General features: G+C 31.9%; 1 protein-coding gene across 1 annotated transcript in view; it reads right to left on the bottom strand.

Annotated features, from left to right (window-relative positions):
• LOC145333887 (uncharacterized) overlaps window positions 1-19,390 on the bottom strand; it is a 190,758-nt gene that overhangs the window by 148,811 nt on the left and 22,557 nt on the right. Inside the window, exon 2 of the mRNA XM_080179144.1 lies at window positions 17,848-18,332. Within this exon, the coding sequence (XP_080035270.1) occupies window positions 17,848-18,332 (485 nt within the window). The remainder of the gene's footprint in view (window positions 1-17,847; window positions 18,333-19,390) is intronic.

The raw sequence follows: 19,390 nt of genomic DNA, 5'->3' as shown, positions 1-19,390 counted from the left end.
AGGGGGCGTTGAACACCACCCCCTCACCCCCGACCGATAAAGATGCGGCAAGGGGCCCGACTGTTAAGGGTTAAGTAAATTATACAATATGACATTTAGTCAAATTTCAAACAAATATTTTTTCATTTATAAAAATCAATATTATAAATATGAACTCACAAAGAGACGTTGTATGTTATCATAATACATTTAGTCTGCTATGTAAAACAAAACAAATTTATTTCTTCTTTCATTGCAGGGATGATTCTGGTACAAAAAAAACAAAAAAAATAAATTATTTTTAATTTAATTTGATATTACCGTACAATATTTTTTTATATACATAATTTAAGAAATATATTCATAACATCTTCACCTGTCATAAAGACGACATATAAAATCAACATCCTGATAAGGATATTAAAGTTTATGTTAAAAATTTTCAAATTCATTTTATGCTTAAGAAGGAACGAGAAGGAATTGAATCTCAACATTAACTTGTTATTTTGCTTGTATATTTATCATATTTGTTTACAGTTTATTGGTAAAGTTTGGTAATACTTTATTTCGAGTCTATCATGCAGTGTAAAATAAGAAAAACATCCTCTCTTTGTTAATTTTAATAATAATTGATGGGGCAATTTATATTTTACAATGTTTTAAGTATGTTTGGGGATCAGACAGACAGACAGACAAATAGACAGACAAACAGACATACAAATAGACAGACAAATAGACAGACAAACAGACATACAAATAGACATACAAACAGACAGACAAACAGAAAGACAAACAGACAGACAAACAGACATACAAACAGACAGACAAACAGACAGACAAACAGACAGACAAACAGACAGACAAACAGACAGACAAACAGACAGACAAACAGACAGACAAACAGACAGACAGACAAACAGACAGAAAAACTGACGGATAACCAGACAAACAGACAAACAGACAGACAAACAGACAAACAGACAGACAAACAGACAAACAGACAGACAAACAGACAGACAAACAGACAAACAGACAGACAAACAACAGACAAACAAAAAGACAGACAAACAGACAGACAAACAGACAGACAAACAGACAGAAAAACAGACAGATAACCAAACAGACAGACAAACAGACAGACAAACAGACAGACAAACAGACAGACAAACAGACAGACAAACAGACAGACAGACAAACAGAAAAACAGACAGACAAACAGACAGACAAACAGACAGACAGACAAACAGACAAACAGACAGACAAACAGACAGAAAAACAGACAGACAGACAGGCAAACAGACAGACTAACAGACAGACAAACAGACAGATAAACAGGCAGATTAACAGACAGTCAAATAGACAGACAAACAAACAGACACAAGAACAGATAAACAGACAGACAAACAGACAGACAAACAGACAGACAAACAGACATACAAACAGACAGACAAACAGACAGACAAACACACAGACAAACAGACAGACAAACAGACAGACAAACAGACAGACAAACAGACAGACAAACAGACAGACAAACAGACAGACAAACAGACAGACAAACAGACAGACAAACAGACAGACAAACAGACAGACAAACAGACAGACAAACAGACAGACAAACAGACAGACAAACAGACAGACAAACAGACAGACAAACAGACAGACAAACAGACAGACAAACAGACAGACAAACAGACAGACAAACAGACAGACAAACAGACAGACAAACTGACAGACAAACAGACAGACAAACAGACAGACAAACAGACAGACAAACAGACAGACAAACAGACAGACAAACAGACAGACAAACAGACAGACAAACAGACAGACAAACAGACAGACAAACAGACAGACAAACAGACAGAAACATACAAATAAAAAGCATAACTCAGTAGTCACTGTAAATAAAAAATCCAAGGTAAAAAATGATACAGTCCATTTTTATTTGCTTAATATATAATGGATACAAGGGATTGACAAAGAACAAAAATTTAATTTTCCCGTATTCATTCGAATCCGGTGGATAGGAACCGGTTTTTATCCATACGAAAAAACTATGTCTAGCATCGTATTATATCCAGCTTTCTACGAATATAAAAATTTACAATCATAAAATTAAAACTAGTTTTTTAGCCCGTGCCTTCGGCACCTCGGGGCTATAAAAACTGGTTTTAATCTTATAAGTGTACATTCTATATCCGCGGAAAGCTGTTTACGATGCGATGCGAGAAATAACTATTCTCAAATTTTGTACTGGAAGAAAGAAGTGGTTGTAGATTTTTCCCTAACTTAGTAAAGATAAGTTTTAGATCCAAATGTAACAGAAATCAGTGAGGGTGGGGACTTTGGAGTGTTGATTACACTGGTACCCAAAGTTTTATAACCACATTATCTTATTCGTTGGCTCAAAATTATTTCATTTTTATTGGATTGTCCAAACTTTTCAACCAATAATCACAAAAGGGGTAATTTGGTTTAAAATCATCGGAGATGTATTTAAAAATCATTGTCACTGATATAAATTGTCTTGTTTTTTTTCTGACATTTTAAAAATACATTATTTTTATGAAAACACCGCTATAATGTAAAAAGCAACATTACATGACATTTTTTCAGTGTAAATATTGATAAAACGAATCTAGATATAACAAGAATAAAAAAATATAAAATAGGGTTGATTAAAATTACTTAATCCGATGGAATAATCCGCTCTCAGCTCTCAGTATCGTATTACAGACAATTTTCCACGAACATTCAAATAAAAATCATAATATCGGCTCCTCTGATCTGACAAAGCTGCTATAATCTTATAATTTTTCATTTTTATCCGCGGAAAGCTGTCAATAATATAATAAAAAACTATTATTCGCCATCATTCTATTCACTGTTTAACTCTATTTTATTTAGAAATATAAGTTTCCACTCCACCCGCGAAAAATAGCCTAAACATGCCCTTGATATTTTACTTTTTCTGTTTTAAACTAAAATAATAAATTGGGTTTCTAATTCAACCCTCCCCCACATCAATTGCCCCCAAGAAGCCTCTAGGGACGTAGCCCGTACTCATAAAGTGACTTATAACAGAGCTTCAATCTTTTAAAGATTCCGCTGTATATAATCAGTGATCTATTTATCTTTTATTTTCAGGGATACAGGGTTGGGGCAATGGACGATAAACTAATATGTCACCAGTTTTGAGTGTGAAATTTTTGTTTTTGTAGCTTTTTCTACTTACACTAATGTATGCGACCCTAGAGGCATCAAGGGGAACTTGAAATGGTGGGGCTGAATTGTACAACCCCCATTTATATTTTAGTCTTAAAAATAAAAAAATCATTTCCAATCCCCCAAAATAGTTATAAAACTTTTCTAGGACCTTAAGAAGCTACATTGTAAAAAAGAACCTTTACGGTTCGGCGGTTTTTTAAGGATTAACATATCTCTTTATCCCTTTTATTAATCTATCAATTTTTAAATATTTATATCTAATACATACATTTAAAAGATGGTAGATATAAAACACTATTATAGAAAAAGGGAGGGAGGGGACATTGAGCTGTTTATTAAACTAGTCCCAAAAATTTCATAATTACGTTTTTTTATAATTATAACTTTAGGTACTTTTAATAAAATTTGATTGGTTGGTTCATTAAGTTAAGTGTCCAAACGTTTCAATCACTAATTATTATCTACATAAGGGGTAAATTTGTGCACCATTATTGGGGATGTATATCAATTTATCGACTTGGCTAAGAGTTAGGCTAAGAGTTAAAAGATAGATTCTGGTTAATTTTGAAAAATTTATATAATCAACGACTTATTTGAACAATTTTTTTTTACAAGTCATCATTATATCAATAAAAGTATAAACAGATTTTTTTCTCAGATTAGAAGATTTTTAGTCTTAAAGATTACATTTTTAGACCAATTTAAGCCTTTTTAAAACTTTTTTGTAGCGAAGCTACTCTATAATTTTTGTTCCTTTGTCAGTATATTATAATAGAAAGAAGTAGGTTTTTTTTCTATAAATACTGAACCGATTGGTTTCTCCATTTTAGGAAAGCTTCACATAGGATCTAAGAGGATTTTAGGCTAATTTATATTTCATGTTCAAGTCTTGAACTCGTTTTTAGGCTATTTTTCTCTTCTAGACTTTAGAGGAGCAGCCGCTAGTTTCTTTTAAAGAATGAACTTGATTAATAATTTAAACATTTTTTCTAAAAGATTTATTTATATCTTTTGTGAGAAAAAAATATTAAACAAAAAGGTATCATAATTGTAAGTAAAACAATGAAAGTGATTTTTTTACATCAAGAATCCTATTTAAACAATGTTACTTAAAATCTTTGAAACGGAATGCCAAATTATCATAAGTATGTGGATTAATCTCCAGGATAAGACAATTGCTATACATCTTGGTCTCCAATGATGACTCACAAAATTAGCCCTCCTGTAGATTACAATTAGTGGTTGAAAGTTTGTACACTCGTGACTCAACTTAATGAACCAAAAGTTCCCAATGTTGATAAGGCAACGAATATAAACACGTTATTTTAAGATTTTGGGACTAGTGTAATAAACATTCAATTGTCCCCTCCCTCCCTAGATCAATCTACACTTTATCCCGTCAAAAGTTATAAGCTAATAAGCTGATAAATAAGGTGAAGATTTTTTTATCGTTCATTGTCCTATCGCTAACAACCAGAGAGGAAGAGAATATTGGGCTGTTTATTACACTAGTCCCCAAAGTCTTAAAATAACGTTGGCTCAAAAACTTTGGGGACTAAATTATGTTTTTTAAGTTGAGTGTCTAAACGTTTCAACCACTAATTGTAATCTATAGAAGGGGTAATTTTATTTATCATCTTTTGTGTGTATTTATCGGCTATGTCTTATCCCTTTAAATCCCGGGCAAACAACACATTAAAGATTTGATTTATGAAGTGTTGACGATAAAACAAAGTAGATATATCAGGGATCTAAAGGAATAAGACAAAGGCAATGTACATCCCCAATGAACAAACACAAAATTACCCATTCTGTAGACTACAATTAGAGGTTGAAAAGATTGGACGCGCAGTTTAAACAATCGATTTAATAAAAGTCCCCAAAGTTGTTAAGCCAACAAATAAGATAACATTATAATAAAACTTTGGGGACTAGTGTAATAATCATTAAACACCCCTTCCTCCTTGATAGATATACATTGCACATATGAAAAGAGATAAATTTTCTTCAAAAAAAAAAATATACTCTAAACTTTTCATTTTAAAGAAAAAATTTCTACATTTTACTAAGGGATTTTCAGGAATAAGACAATGCACGATGAGATGATGTATATAATAAACCCAATTATAATAAACAAAATAAACCCATCTGTAGACCTATACAATTTTTGGGCTATACTCAAAAAACGCCTATCTCAGAAAACGCCTATCTCAAAAAACGCCCATCTCAAAAAACGCCTATCTCAAAAAACGCCTATCTCAAAAAACGCCTATCTCAAAAAACGCCTTTTTCATAAAATGCCTACTACATTTTTAAAAATTGTCTTGTAGTAAAACATGTCAGTCTAAGGTATTGTGAATATTGTACAATATATACATTATAAATCTTCTTATTAAAATATCTATCCCTGAAGTATAATATCACTCTTGTACATTCCTTAGGCACTTTTTATTTTTTTAAGCATTTTGAGCAACAACATACTAAAGGTTTGCTGTTTGAAAATTGATCACAATTGAATAACAAAAACTTTTACATAGTTAATTCATGTTTTAAGTTTCTTTACTTCATATATCTACTGCAAACAACCCAGTTTACTTTTCAGTTATAACAATAAGATGAACAACTATTAGCTCTATAAAACATAATTCTTATTTATTATGTTATCATTTGACCTAATATCTTGAATTAACAGAATATCAGGTTGAAATGTTGTAAATATGACTAAGCCTAGTAAATTTGTTAAGAGACATTCATAAAGATGTTGTGTAATTTTGTTCTAGTTTTTATTATGCTTAAAAGAAATTTTAGATTCATGTTATATAATTATTAACATACACAAATAATATACAAAATATTTTTTGAGTATGATATGCTTTAAAATTATCAGAATTATATAGCTGTTCCTCAAATAAAAAATTTGTTTAGAATAATTATTATATATTATAAATTAATTATAATTATATAGCTGTTCCTCAAAATAAAAAAATAGTTTAGAATAATTATTATAAATTATAAAGCAATTTAACATTTTGTTAAATCTTACTTTCCATAGATGATGAATTTTGGGGGGAAAATAGGGTGAGAGTATTTTAATGTCTTTTCCCTATATTACTTCTTATTTTTATTAGATTCAATAATTAAATCCTTTCCTCTAATGAGTTCTCCCTCCTATTATTTTCTCCAATCCCTCATTTTCCATTTATTTAAACCTTCTCTATTCTCTTAAAATAGCAGCTACTCTTTGTACATAATTTATTGACTGGTTGATTTGATAACTGTTTATTTGTGTTTTAAATAATAGATCATGAATGACAAGTATTTTATTATTCTATTGAATACTAGTTATAAATTAGGCTTTATTTTTTAAAAATGTAGTAGGCATTTTATGAAAAAGGCGTTTTCTGAGATGGGCGTTTTTTGAGATAGGCGTTTTCTGAGATAGGCGTTTTCTGAGATGGGCGTTTTTTGAGATAGGCGTTTTCTGAGATAGGCGTTTTTTGAGATGACCCAATTTTTGGTTAAAATTGTTTGACACTTTAAGTTTGAACTAAAAAAATTAGGAATCCATAAAGGCAATTACAGTTTTGAGCCAACAAATGGTATACAGTGTTTATAAAATCAGAATAATTTATAGTCCAACGTCCCCTCCCTTCCTGAATTAATATCCTTTGAAGGTTATGGCTTTAAAGGCGATTATTATCTGCTGGACTTGAACTGATTCTCAGTAAGACTCGCAATTTTCTACGAATATTAAAATAGGAATTATTAAATCAATACCAGTTTTGTTAGCAAGGGCTTTTGGCTCCTCGGAGGCAACAAAACTTATTCTTTAATAATTTTTCATTTTAATATCCGCGTAAAACCATCTATAATACTATGGTTTAAATAATTATTCTTGGGAAGCAATATCTCTGCGGCTTTAAAAGTTACATATTACGCACCTAGTTTACTTTTATAGGTGTATTGTCTTGTCACCGAAAAAAAAAACATTTTACAAAATTACTAAAATGTCTGTCTTTCAGTCTAACAAATGGATATATAATTTGTTGATATATTGACAGGGGAAACTTTTGGTTGATAATGTGGACCTAATTTATTGGTCAGTTCTTTCATCTATGAGGACTGGAGGGTATGGGGTAATGGGGGTTGATAATTATTTTAGTCACCTTTTAATGTCACTTTATCAGAGAACACGAAAATCTTGTGCAAAAACCAAGTAAATGTATTGTGTCTTAATACTTTTTTGGAGGAACGTGATAAACTCGGCTTCTTACTTTTTGTGAATTTTCCCTTTATCAATGATAATCTGGTAATAATTTTACTTGATCCGTCGGTCTGTCGGTCATATTACAATATATATAAATATTGTTTATCTAATAAATGTATAAGTATAGACATATAACCCAGATAACTAACTGGCTCAAGTGGTAGGGACCTTTTACGTCTGTTAGCATATTGTTTTCGTAGCGTCTTAGCTGTTTTTTATATTTCCGATGCTAATGGCTGATATTCAAAGACCCAATACAAATTCAATAATTTTAATTATTGGCTAGATAACTAAAGATTATCGGCCCTGACCACGTCATAACTAAAGACATTAAAAATCCCTATAGGCCCCTTTGTCAGAGGCACAGCATTACTATTAATTGTAAACAAATGCTAAAATATGTGCTGAATTAAAAAAAATTGGTTGTTTTGAAAATATCCATCTTCCCGTCTTGTTACAGTAAAGGAAATATGTTTTTATATTGTGATTTTATGAGGATACAGTAATTGGTAAATCTATAATAACAGATATATAGTATAGGTGTATATACACTATACAGACAACTACCACCCTTCCTTTTTCAAAGACCTCTTTCGTCTGCTTCCAAATTATTTTTTGCTACTTGGCTGTGTGAATATAAGCGACATTATTGGTTGATTTTCATTGACCTAATAGAAACGTTACACAAGGCGGTTGCGATGGGGAGATACAGCTATCTAACCCTTTCTCTCTCTAGTGTTTTACTCTAATTCTATAATAATCCTCCGATTATTTTCCTGACCTTCCCTGCCCTTACTTAGATTTTGGGGGCGAAGCTACTAGCCCTTATAATAAAGTAACAGGATGTTTGTCTGTCTATCTGTACCGATGGATCTCGCTGAAGGCACACTTACATTATTTTACTTGATTGATAATATAAAGATGCCGTTTAAAATACCTTACCTTATTGTCATAGGAATCATTGTTTTAAAAATCAGATGAATAAGATAATTATATCATGCAAATAATTGTTGTAAAAGAGTTGAAAAATGGACGTAGGTTCTTTCTAAAACAATAATGAGGCTGCCTAATCATATCTATTACAGGAATCATCATCCAAAGTTTAAAATCTATAAAACAATTATATCATGTAAAATTTTTAAAAGTCTAACCATTACATTTGTAAAAGTCATTAAGAACAGTCTTTTTAAAGTTGCAATATTTTATTATGCCTCACCAATCGATATATTATTGTTTGGATGTTGCACCAGATTTTCATGTACTCTGATAAAGTAATACTCTCAGCTGGCTAAAATAACGATCCACCTCCTTTACATAAAACTTCTGTCATTCTGGATGAACAAACGAATCAATAAATGCGCTCCATGTTAGCAATCTAGATTGACGAAATATTCCCCTGTCATAATATCCACGTATATTCTATATCCATTGCCTCAACACTTTTTTGTGTCTTTTATGATGTACGTGTGTCTGCACTTTGCAGGAGCGAAGCTTTTTATAATTAGGTTGTATACACCTGGCACAATGGAATTTTCTCCTATTTCTAGCCCCTGCTGGGGGCTCTAGCCCTGCGGGGCAATCATTACCCTTTACTTAACCTAACCTAACCTAAAATAACCCTTCAAAAGCTACTGTGAAAATACGATGAAACCGGCAACTTCGTTTCTTTCCATGATTCAAAATATGTCTATGTTGCGTTTGACGCAGGAACACGTTTGACGTTTATGTTTGAGTTGAACTCTCTTTCTAAAATCAAGAAACGTAAAAAAATTTGATTTTTTGTGATTTCTCTTGGGGGTGGTGGTACCCTCCCCCAAAATAGTTAAAAACCTTCCCGGGACCTATGAGAATATACCCTGTTAAGAAGAACCCTATCGGTTCAGCGATTAGCGAGATCCTTCGGTACAGACACACAGACAGACAAACAGACAAACATCCTGTTACTTTAGTATAAGGATATAAAAGTAACAGGATGTCTATCTATGTGTGTGCTTAGCAAAGGTTCTCGCTAACCGCTGAACCGATATTGGTTTCCTTAAGAGTAAAGATTCGTACAGATCCAAGGGAATTTTTAAAACTATTTTCACCCTCCCAAGAGAAACCAACCCTAAAATATGCGACCCCTCCCCCTCACAAAAAAAGAAAACTATTATTTTACATTTTCTGCTTAGAAATTAAATTTTTAAAGACAAAGGGATAAGACAATGGCCTATAAATTTAAGATACACTAAATTACCCCTTCTGTATATCAAAATAAGTGTTTGAAAAGTTTGAATCAAAATTCACTAAAGTCCCCAAAGTTGCATAGCCAACGAATAAGAAAACCTAATTACAAAACTTTAAGGACCAGTGTAATAAACAGCTTATTGTCATCCCTCTCTCTCTGGTATTAAACACTGTCATTCTTGTTAAAGAACAATATTATAACAATAAGAACATTTTTATTTTGCTTTGTTCTACTCATAAAGACATTTACAGGATTAAATTTGATAAATTTGCAATAAAACATAAATAGCTCTTTAAAGTAAGAGGTTTATTGTCTGGGTTTTAATTAGATAAACTTTATAATATTTATTGATCGGATCGTATTATAGACAGCTTTCGCAGATATGAAAATTCATAAGGTTAAAACTAAAAAAAATAGTATTCATCTCTTGATTTTATTCAATATTCGTGGAAAATTGGCATAACTACTATCAGGGGCGTCCAAGCTTTTTATTTTTTGGGGGGGGGTAACATTTTTTTAAGGGGGGGGTAAAATGGCGTGCGAAGCGCGCCGCAAATTTCCCCCCCTCCAAAATTTTTACCCCGGGGGTAAAATTTGCTTGAGGGGGGGGGGTAATTACCACCCCTTAAATCTGTTGGCAGGGGTAAAATTTGTTTAACCCCCCCCCAAAATTTACCCCCGGGGTAAAATTTTTTGGGGGGTAATTTAAATTTTATCAAAAATTTAGTATTAAAAATGCGCGCAAAATTTTTTTTTGTTAGAGATTTTTTATTTTTTTTTGGGGGGGGTAAATACCCCACCTAACTGTTTGGGGGTGCCTACAGCTCACCCAGGGTAGGGGTAAATTTTAAATGGGGGGGGGGGGGGTAAAATGAAAAAAAAATTTAATTAAAAATAAATTCGTTTGGGCGCCCTTGGACGTCTATGACTACGATGCTATACATAATTTTTTAGCATGTCTGTGAACCGATTCTAATCCTGCGGATATTAATCGGTTTGGAAGTCACACCTGAATCAAGTATCCTTTGTTTTAAATTAATTAATACACATGTTTAACAAAGTTTTCCTTCTACAAGTTGGATAAATTGAATATCTGAGACACTTCTTTTAGGACCCAAAAAATAAAATTCAATTAAGTACCCAAAGTTTTTGAGCATAGGTATTTGAAGAACTTTATGTACTACTAGCGGCTACGCCCCCAGAGGCCTCTAGGGGCACTTGAGGAGGGGAGAGTAGAATTTGGTAACCCAATTTATTATTTTAGATTTGAAAAGAATTTTTTTTTTAAATTCGGGGGGGGGGATTTTTTTTTTGTGTAGGGGTGCCCACCCTATTTTTACTTTTAGTAAAAAAGATTAGGGGGGGGGGAATTTTTTCTAGGGGCGAAACTCTTGGGAGGGTGGTGGTACCCTCCCCCAAAATAGTTATAAACCTTCCCAGGACCTATGAAAAGCTACCCTGTTGAGGAGAACCCGATCGGTTCAGCGGTTAGCGAGATCCTTTGGTACAAACACACAAACAGACATTCTGTTACTTTAGTATAAGGATTAAAATTTACCGCCCATAGGCGTTTTTCAGAACTTAGATACTTGAATTATATTGTGTTAAACATTAAATATATAATTTTCATTGTTTACTAAAATTATATTATTAATTATTAATGCAATGTATTTATCAATTATACATTTTAATACTAAATATTGTTTAGTCGGATAAATAATATCCCAAGGAAACTAACAAGGACGGATAAATAATGGATCCTTTTACAAAATTAAGAATCCTGACATAAATTGATAATCAAAAATGAGCATAATTATAAATGGTTCTTAATTAGTGGTAAAAAAGAATATTATTAAATTTTTTTTCTTCTAATAATCACTATGCAAAAAATGTTTCTTTTTCTTATATCATTATACTACAAATAGATACAATATCGAAATTTTGTGTTTAAATTACTTTTAACAAGCTTACTAAAAGCAAAATACTGCATTAAACAAAAATATAACTTTTACTTAGAGATACCTAGCATCAAAATATTAAACTACATATATGTATATTTTAGAAATTTTTGCCTTTTTCACATAAGAACCATAGCAATGTTAAAAATAAGATATTGTTTCAAACATAGACTCTAGTGGTTGCACCCCTAACATATAAGGAAGGAAAAATGGAGAATCCCTAGTTTTAATAAATAAGTTATGTTTTTTTTCAAGTCATTGCAAGCCCCCCCCCCCCTCCAGAAAATTGTAATAGTTATTTCTCGCATCGTATTATAAACGGCTTTCCGCGGATATAGAATGTACAATTATAATATTAAAACTAGTTTATTAGTCCCTAGGTGCCGTAGGCACGGGCTAAAAAAAAACTGGTTTTAATCTTATGATTGTACTTTTTTTATATTCGTAGAAAGCTGGATATAATACGATGCTAGACATAGTTTTTTCGTATTGATGAGAACCGGTTCCTATCCACCGGATTTGAATGAATACGAGAAAAATATTTCCAGATATCTTCATGTAAATTCCCAATAATGAACAATTTATCCCTTCTGTGAATTGATATGTTGGGAGACTCCTCATTTGAAACCAACCAATCAGAATTCAATACAAAAACCCAATGCTTGTTGGCTAGCGTGTTTTAATTTCTTAAGGACACATTAGAATCATTGACGAAGAAAATATTGGATTCTCATATTTTAGCAGAGAATCCGTAGATGAACTTGGAATACAGTTTAAAAGTAAATCATAAAGTAATTTGATAGGGATAAAAAATATTAAAGAAAAAATCATTTCTTTTCTTGTAATTACTTGCGTAAAAATTGTTTATTTTCCTACCAAATTATAAATATCATTTAATTTAAAAGTTTGGTGTTATAATTACTTTTAACAAGGTTACAAATAGGAAAACTCTACATCAAACTTAAGTTGTATTTTAGATTTAGAGACACCTTACGTTAAAATTTTAAACTACATATTTGAAATATTAGGGAGAGAAAATGGTAGACACTAATTTTACCAGATATTCAAGGGGATAGAGCAACGGACAATAAATTTATGTAAACTCCCAATGACGAACAAAATTATCCCTTCTGTGGATTAAAAATTTGAATAACTTCTTGTTTGGAACCAACCAATCAAAATAAAATAAAAATACCCAAAATTAGTTAGCTAACATGTTCAAATTTCTTAGAGGTAAATTAAAATTATCAGGCCCTCACTGGATGAAAGTAGATTTAGTGGATTTTCCTTAATGACAAGGAATCTTTCAAAAATCTTTGTCACGTATTTCCTGTTCAATAAATTAAAATGTCGTAAAGTAATTCAGATAAAAAATTTATAAGAAAAAATTTTTCTTGCCCAATAAGTACTTGCGTAAAAATGCCTATCTTCCTACTAAATTATACAAAAATATCATTCAATTAAAACATTTGGGTGTTACACTTACTTTTAACAAGGTTACATTTCGAAAAATATTGATGACACACAAATTCTATTTTAAATTTTGAGACATCTAGCGTGAAAATATGAAACTACATATTTATTAATATTAGGGAGTGAACATGGTATACACTAATTTTTTTCAGATATCCAAGGGGATAGAGCAATGGATTATAAATTGATGTAAACTCCCAATGATGAACATAATTACCCCTTCTGTGTATTGAAAAAATGGGTCACTCCTTGTTTGAAACCAACCAATCAAAATAAAATATAAATACCCAAAGTTAGTTGCTAACATGATTAAATTTCTTAGGGGAAATTAAAATTGTCAGTCCCTATCTGAATGCCGATGTGAATAATGGATTCTCATAAATGACAAAGATTCCTTCCAAACACTTTGATTACTTCTATAATAAACAGTTTAAGTGATTAAACAGGGATAAAAAAAATAATAAAATAAAATCATTTCTTGTCTAGTAATCACTTGGGTAAAAATGTCTATTTTCCTACTAAACTATACCAAAATATCATTTGATTAAAATATTTGTTTTTTTAAATTTCTTTTAACAATGTTACAAATAGCAGAATTTTACACCAAACTTAAGTTGTATTTCGAATTTAGAGACACCTAGCCTAAAAAAATCAAACTACATACATAAAAAATTTAGACACTAATTATACCTGCCTCTTTAATGTAAAAATGATAACAGTTTTGAATCTAATAGCTAGCAAAAAAATAACATCAGAGGCTATGCCCCTACCTTCTAGGAAAAAGCCTAAAACCATCCAATGATATACATTTTTAAAAAATAATTAATTATAACCATCCCGGGACCAATGTAAAGCTTATCTAAAATTAAGAACTCAATCGGTTCATTGTTTATTAATATATTTAGAGATACAAAGTGTTGGTTTTTAAGATTAAAGCTTAAGATTTTTGTAACTACTGAACCAATTAAGTTCTCCGTTTAAGGGAAGCTTCACAATGGTCCTGGGGTGGTTTTAGGATATTTTGCTCACAGATTTAAGTCTTGGGATGGTTTTTAATACACAGCCTCTAAATGCTAAGGGCGCAGTCGCTAGTTAAGAGTTAAAAAGTAAAATTAGAGGTTTCTGATATAAGTTTTCAAATTTTAGGGGGAATATAAATCTGCTAGTAAATTTGATCAGGGAGGGAGGGGACATTTGGCTGTTTATTACACTAGTACCCAAAGTTTTGTAATAACGTTTTCTTATAATTATACTTTTATCGAAGTTTGTTAGGTTGGTTTGTTTAGTTGAGTTTCCAAAAGTTCCAACCACTAATTGCAATCTACAAAAGGGTTAATTTAATTTTTCATCTTATCCCTTTAGATCCATGCTATTGAATTTGATAGGCTATCAATCAAAGGAAGGATATATGAATAGTAAATGGATATAGGATATACATGGATATATTGAAAAAGGAAAATTTGTCGTCAATTTAACTTGCTAGCATGGACCTCATTTACTTGTAGTTCGATCGTTTATCCAGAAAGTGTGGACGGGATATAGAAGCTGGTGAGGTATCGGTATTCAAGCCAGCTGCGATCATAACTTTAATAAAGTACATGAAAATCTGGTGCAACATCCAAGTAATAATATATCTGTTGAATATAAGTAGAGGGGATGGTACAGTGTTAGTTGTGGAGGCGCTTTGTTGACATACAAATCAATGTTTTAGGTCAACACAAAAGGAATTACTTTTTACGATATTTCTTTATATAAAAGTAATAGAACGCTGTTTTTAACATGGACCTCCAAGGTAAGGGGTAAAGGGGTGTTTACACACCTTAAACTTTGAAACCCCTTATATCAATCCCCTAAAAATACATTAAATACCTCCTTTAAACCTTTGAAACCCTTCATTTTACCCCCCTAAATAAAAAGCTTAGACGTCCTTCTGTGTGTTTGTCTGTCTAGTCCGATATGTTTCTCCTTTACAGTGAAGCTTCTTAAAGCTTCTTATTTTTGGAGGCAATACCTCAATCCCCTCCCCCCCCCAAAAAAAAATATTTAAAACACTTTTTTACAAAAATTAAATTTTAGGGCTGATCTACCACCCTCCAGCCCCCCCCCCCCCCCCACCCCTTCTTTCCTGAAGTGCCTCTAGTTGGCAAAGCTGCAAGTTTCTTGATACTTATTCGTTGGTGGCTTAACAACTTTAGGTACTTAATAGAATTTTGAATGGAAGATTCATAAATTTCCAAACGTTTCAGTCACTAAATGTTATCTTTAAAAAATGAACTTTTATGTACTATCACTAGGGATTGGTGATATACATCAATTTATTGGCCATTGTCTTATTCCCGAAGTTGATATAATGTCAGCACAAAGCTTAACAGGGGAGGAAGGATATATGAATGGGTCATGAAATGTTTGGCAGGTGTCCATGTAAAAACGCTAAAAAATATTGTTCAAAATCTATTAAATTATTTTCGAAACAGATAATATCCGTTGGTTTAAAACTGGTTCTCATCCAAGCTGAATCATGTATCGTATCGTATAACATAAATTTATGACGAATAAAAATCCTGAGCTCAATAACAGTTTTGTTAACCCGGCCCTTTCGGCCCCTCTCAGCTAACAAAACATGTTTTTATCTAGTTTGGACACTGCTAGGTTAAAACCATCCAATTAAGATTTGATAAAAGTACCCAAAGCTTTGAGTCAACAAATAAGATAACAAGGCTATACAACTTTGGGTACCAAGAGTACATTACTGATTACAGTCCTATGTCACCTCCCTCAGTTTAATTTAATTTAATTCGCCGTATGGCAAAAACGTCTTGTGATAACTTTTCAGCTTTCAAACTGCAATTGTCATTTTGAAGAAAGAGTAACAATTCAGGGAGGAAGGGGACATTTGGAAATTTATTACTCTAGTTCCCAAAGTTTTATAATAACGTTTTCTTATTGGCTTAACAACCTTGGGGACTTTTATTGAGTTTTGATTGGTTGGCTCATTTAGTGAAGTGTCCAACCGTTTTAACCACTAATTGTGATCTAAAGAAGGAGTAATTTTGGTATGCATATTATCAGCCATTATCCTATCCCTTAGCTGAGGGATAAAAATAAATCAATGAGGGAGGAAACTATAAATTATACATAAAAAAGATTTCACTTGTTGGGTAAAAAACCTTGGGGACTTTTAAGTTGTTACAAGGCCTTTAGTATCCAAACTTTTTAAATAATAAATTTAATTAACAAATTATTTTGCTAATTATAATTGGGGGTTTATAATTTATGTAACCACTGAATCGATATGGTTTTCATTTTACAGTATTCATGTCATTAAAGGAAGCCTGCAAGAAATACCACGCTTTAACTGCTGAAAGACTGCCACAAGTAGACCAAGTACCCCAAATTCAAAGCCTTCAGCTTCTATAACAAAAAAGTTCTAGGCATTTTAAAATGACATTTTATGTACATAAAAATTTTGAAAGAATTGCAATGCACATGTTGAAAACTTTGAAATTAAACTACGTGGCCTAGAAACAAAATTATAAGCTTATTTTTGTCATAAATTTAGGTTTCCAGTAACTAATTATATTTTTACAATAAAAATACCCATTTTTATAGTCAAAATCATTAAAAAAAATTAAGTTTTACTTGCGTTGTACCGAATGTACTGTAGCCAATCAGAAGGCTGAATCAGCTTAACAACCAATCACAGCTAAGCTTGTATTAGTTTACCCCTTTGTTTCCGCTATGATTTTCGTTTTAAAATGCAATCTAAATCGATTTTTTTTCATAGATTTTGACTATGAAATGTGGTGTTTTTATTGTAAAAATGTAATCAGTTACAGGCAATCTAAGTTTCTGACAAAGATAAGGTTATAATTTTGTGTCTAGGCGACGTAATTTAATATTGTTTTTTCTTTTATGAGCATTGGAAATCTTTCAAAAATTCCATTGTACATAAAATGCTATTTTGAAATGCCTAGAACTTTTTTGTTATTGAAGCTGAAGGCTTTAAATTTGGGGTATTGGGTCTTCTTGTGGCAGTCTTTCAGCAGTTAAAACGTGTTATTTCTTGCAGGCGTCCTTTAAAAAGCGTATTTTACAATAGTCAACATAAAATAAAGATTTTCTAGTATATAGTCCAAAAACGTGTTAAACAAAAAATATTTAGGATTAAAAGTATCACAACTTTTTTGTAGTATAAAGCCAATCCTTAAATAAAAGTAACATGATGTTTGTCTTTATATAACTTGCTAACCAATGAACCGATCTATTATAAAATGGAAGGTTTATAACCATTTTTTGTAGAGGGTACTACCACCGTCCTAAGATAAATCGCCCCCTAGTAGTTTGCAACCATTTAATTAATGAAACCAAAGTTTTTGAACCAACAAATAAGATAACGTAATTATAATACTTTGGGTGCAAGTGCAATTTTCATTCCAATAAAATAGTTATTTATCGCATCGCATTACAGACAGGTTTCCGCTGATATTTAAATAAAAAAATATAAGATTAAGGCCAGTTCTGTAAGGCGCGAGGGGCCGAACGCCCTGACAAACCAAACTAGTAATAGTTTTATGATTTTTATTTTAAAATATGTGGAGAATTGTCTTATAAGAAGATATGCATAATCTTTCAGTATTACTGAGAACCTGATCTAATCCAGCGGATATTAAACGGTTTCAAAGCCAATATGAGAAGAAAAAAAATAATCCTACCTGAAAAAGTTGATTTCGTTGTAAAGAACTGGTTATTCACCGTCGAACTTTTGAAGCCGCTGTTTTTGCTCGACTCAAACCCGCCGTTACTATTACCACCAAAATCGTTAAAGCTATTTTTCACAAAGCTACTTTTCACAAAACTGTTGCCGTTATTACCGTTATCGTCGAAATTCGGCGACGAGAAACCGCCGTCAAACGACTTTTTCGGCTTTTTCACCGGCTTAACGATGGTGAACACGGGCTGGCTGAAGCTGGTGATCGGCTCGGACGGCGTGAAATCCGCCGAAGATGATGTGAGCTGTGAGCCCTGCGGATGGCGGGCTTGTATCCCGCCATTATGGCGGTGAAAATTGTTGTTGTTGTTTACGTTGACAAATGGCAGGAAGCGGGGTTGGCGATGATTGAGGGGCGGTGGTGGGGGTGCTAGCGGCGTGTTGGAGGAGTGATGGGGGTGCGGGGAGGTGGTAGAGCTTCTGAAGTTACTATAACGTTACAAGAAAGGTTTCTTTACCATTAAATACTAAGCTACATTTTTAAAGGTGGAAACTTTCTTTATTTTTTGTTTGACGCCCGAACCTTCGTAAATTAAAGGCATGTTGAAATTGTTCTCTCATCTTCAAATCATACTTGAAGATTCATGAAACAATTAGTTAGTTTCTTAAATTGTCTTTTAATCAAATAATTTATATATATACCAGGTATTTTAAAGGATAAGACAATGGATGATAATTTGATTAAGTTATTTTTGGAAATGTTTAAATTCTATGGATAGTTCGATTAACCAATCAAAGTTCAATTAAAATACCTAATGTATTTAACCAACTAATGCATGTAAAAGATTGGGTTACAATATAACTAACATTTTCCTAGCTGATTAATTAAAAAAAGATTGTTATTCATAACACATGTCTTTAATTTAAAAACTATATTGACTATCCATCTATCCCTGATTTTTAAAAAAACATTTATTTAATGAAGGGTTACAAAATATCAATAAAGGTGGCTAAGTTGTAATTTATAGTTAGTCATATCCACACTTTTGTTCATAGCCTGTATGTTTACAAAGTATATTGCTCTCTATTCTCTATCCATTATTAACTCACATACATATCAGGAAGGAACCCAAAGTTTTCCTAATAATCTCTAATTTATTGCTACATAAAAAGTTTGGGTACTTTAATTAATACTTGGTTGGTTCAATCTTTTCAACCAATAATTTTGATTAATTGTAATAAAAAATTACTCTGTATATTAAAATTATTGGTTCAAAAGTCTACACACTGATAATTCAAATTAATAACGTGAATAACGTTTCATAATCTTTAAATACTAGAAAAAATTATAGTCCAATTTACCCAATCTTATAAAAATCAAATAATCCATATATAGTTAAGACATGGATGTTGCACTAAATTTTCTTAATCTCTAATAAAGTGATACTTACATCTGGCTAAAATAACGACACCCCCAATCAACATCCTTTTACCCCATCCCCTACCATCCTATTGTATAAACGAACTGATCAATAAATAAGGTCCGT

This window comes from Acartia tonsa, chromosome 12, assembly GCF_053477335.1.
Source record: "Acartia tonsa isolate MP-2025a chromosome 12, ASM5347733v1, whole genome shotgun sequence".
Classification (NCBI taxonomy): domain Eukaryota; kingdom Metazoa; phylum Arthropoda; class Copepoda; order Calanoida; family Acartiidae; genus Acartia; species Acartia tonsa.
This window is presented reverse-complemented; position numbering and strand designations above follow the sequence as displayed.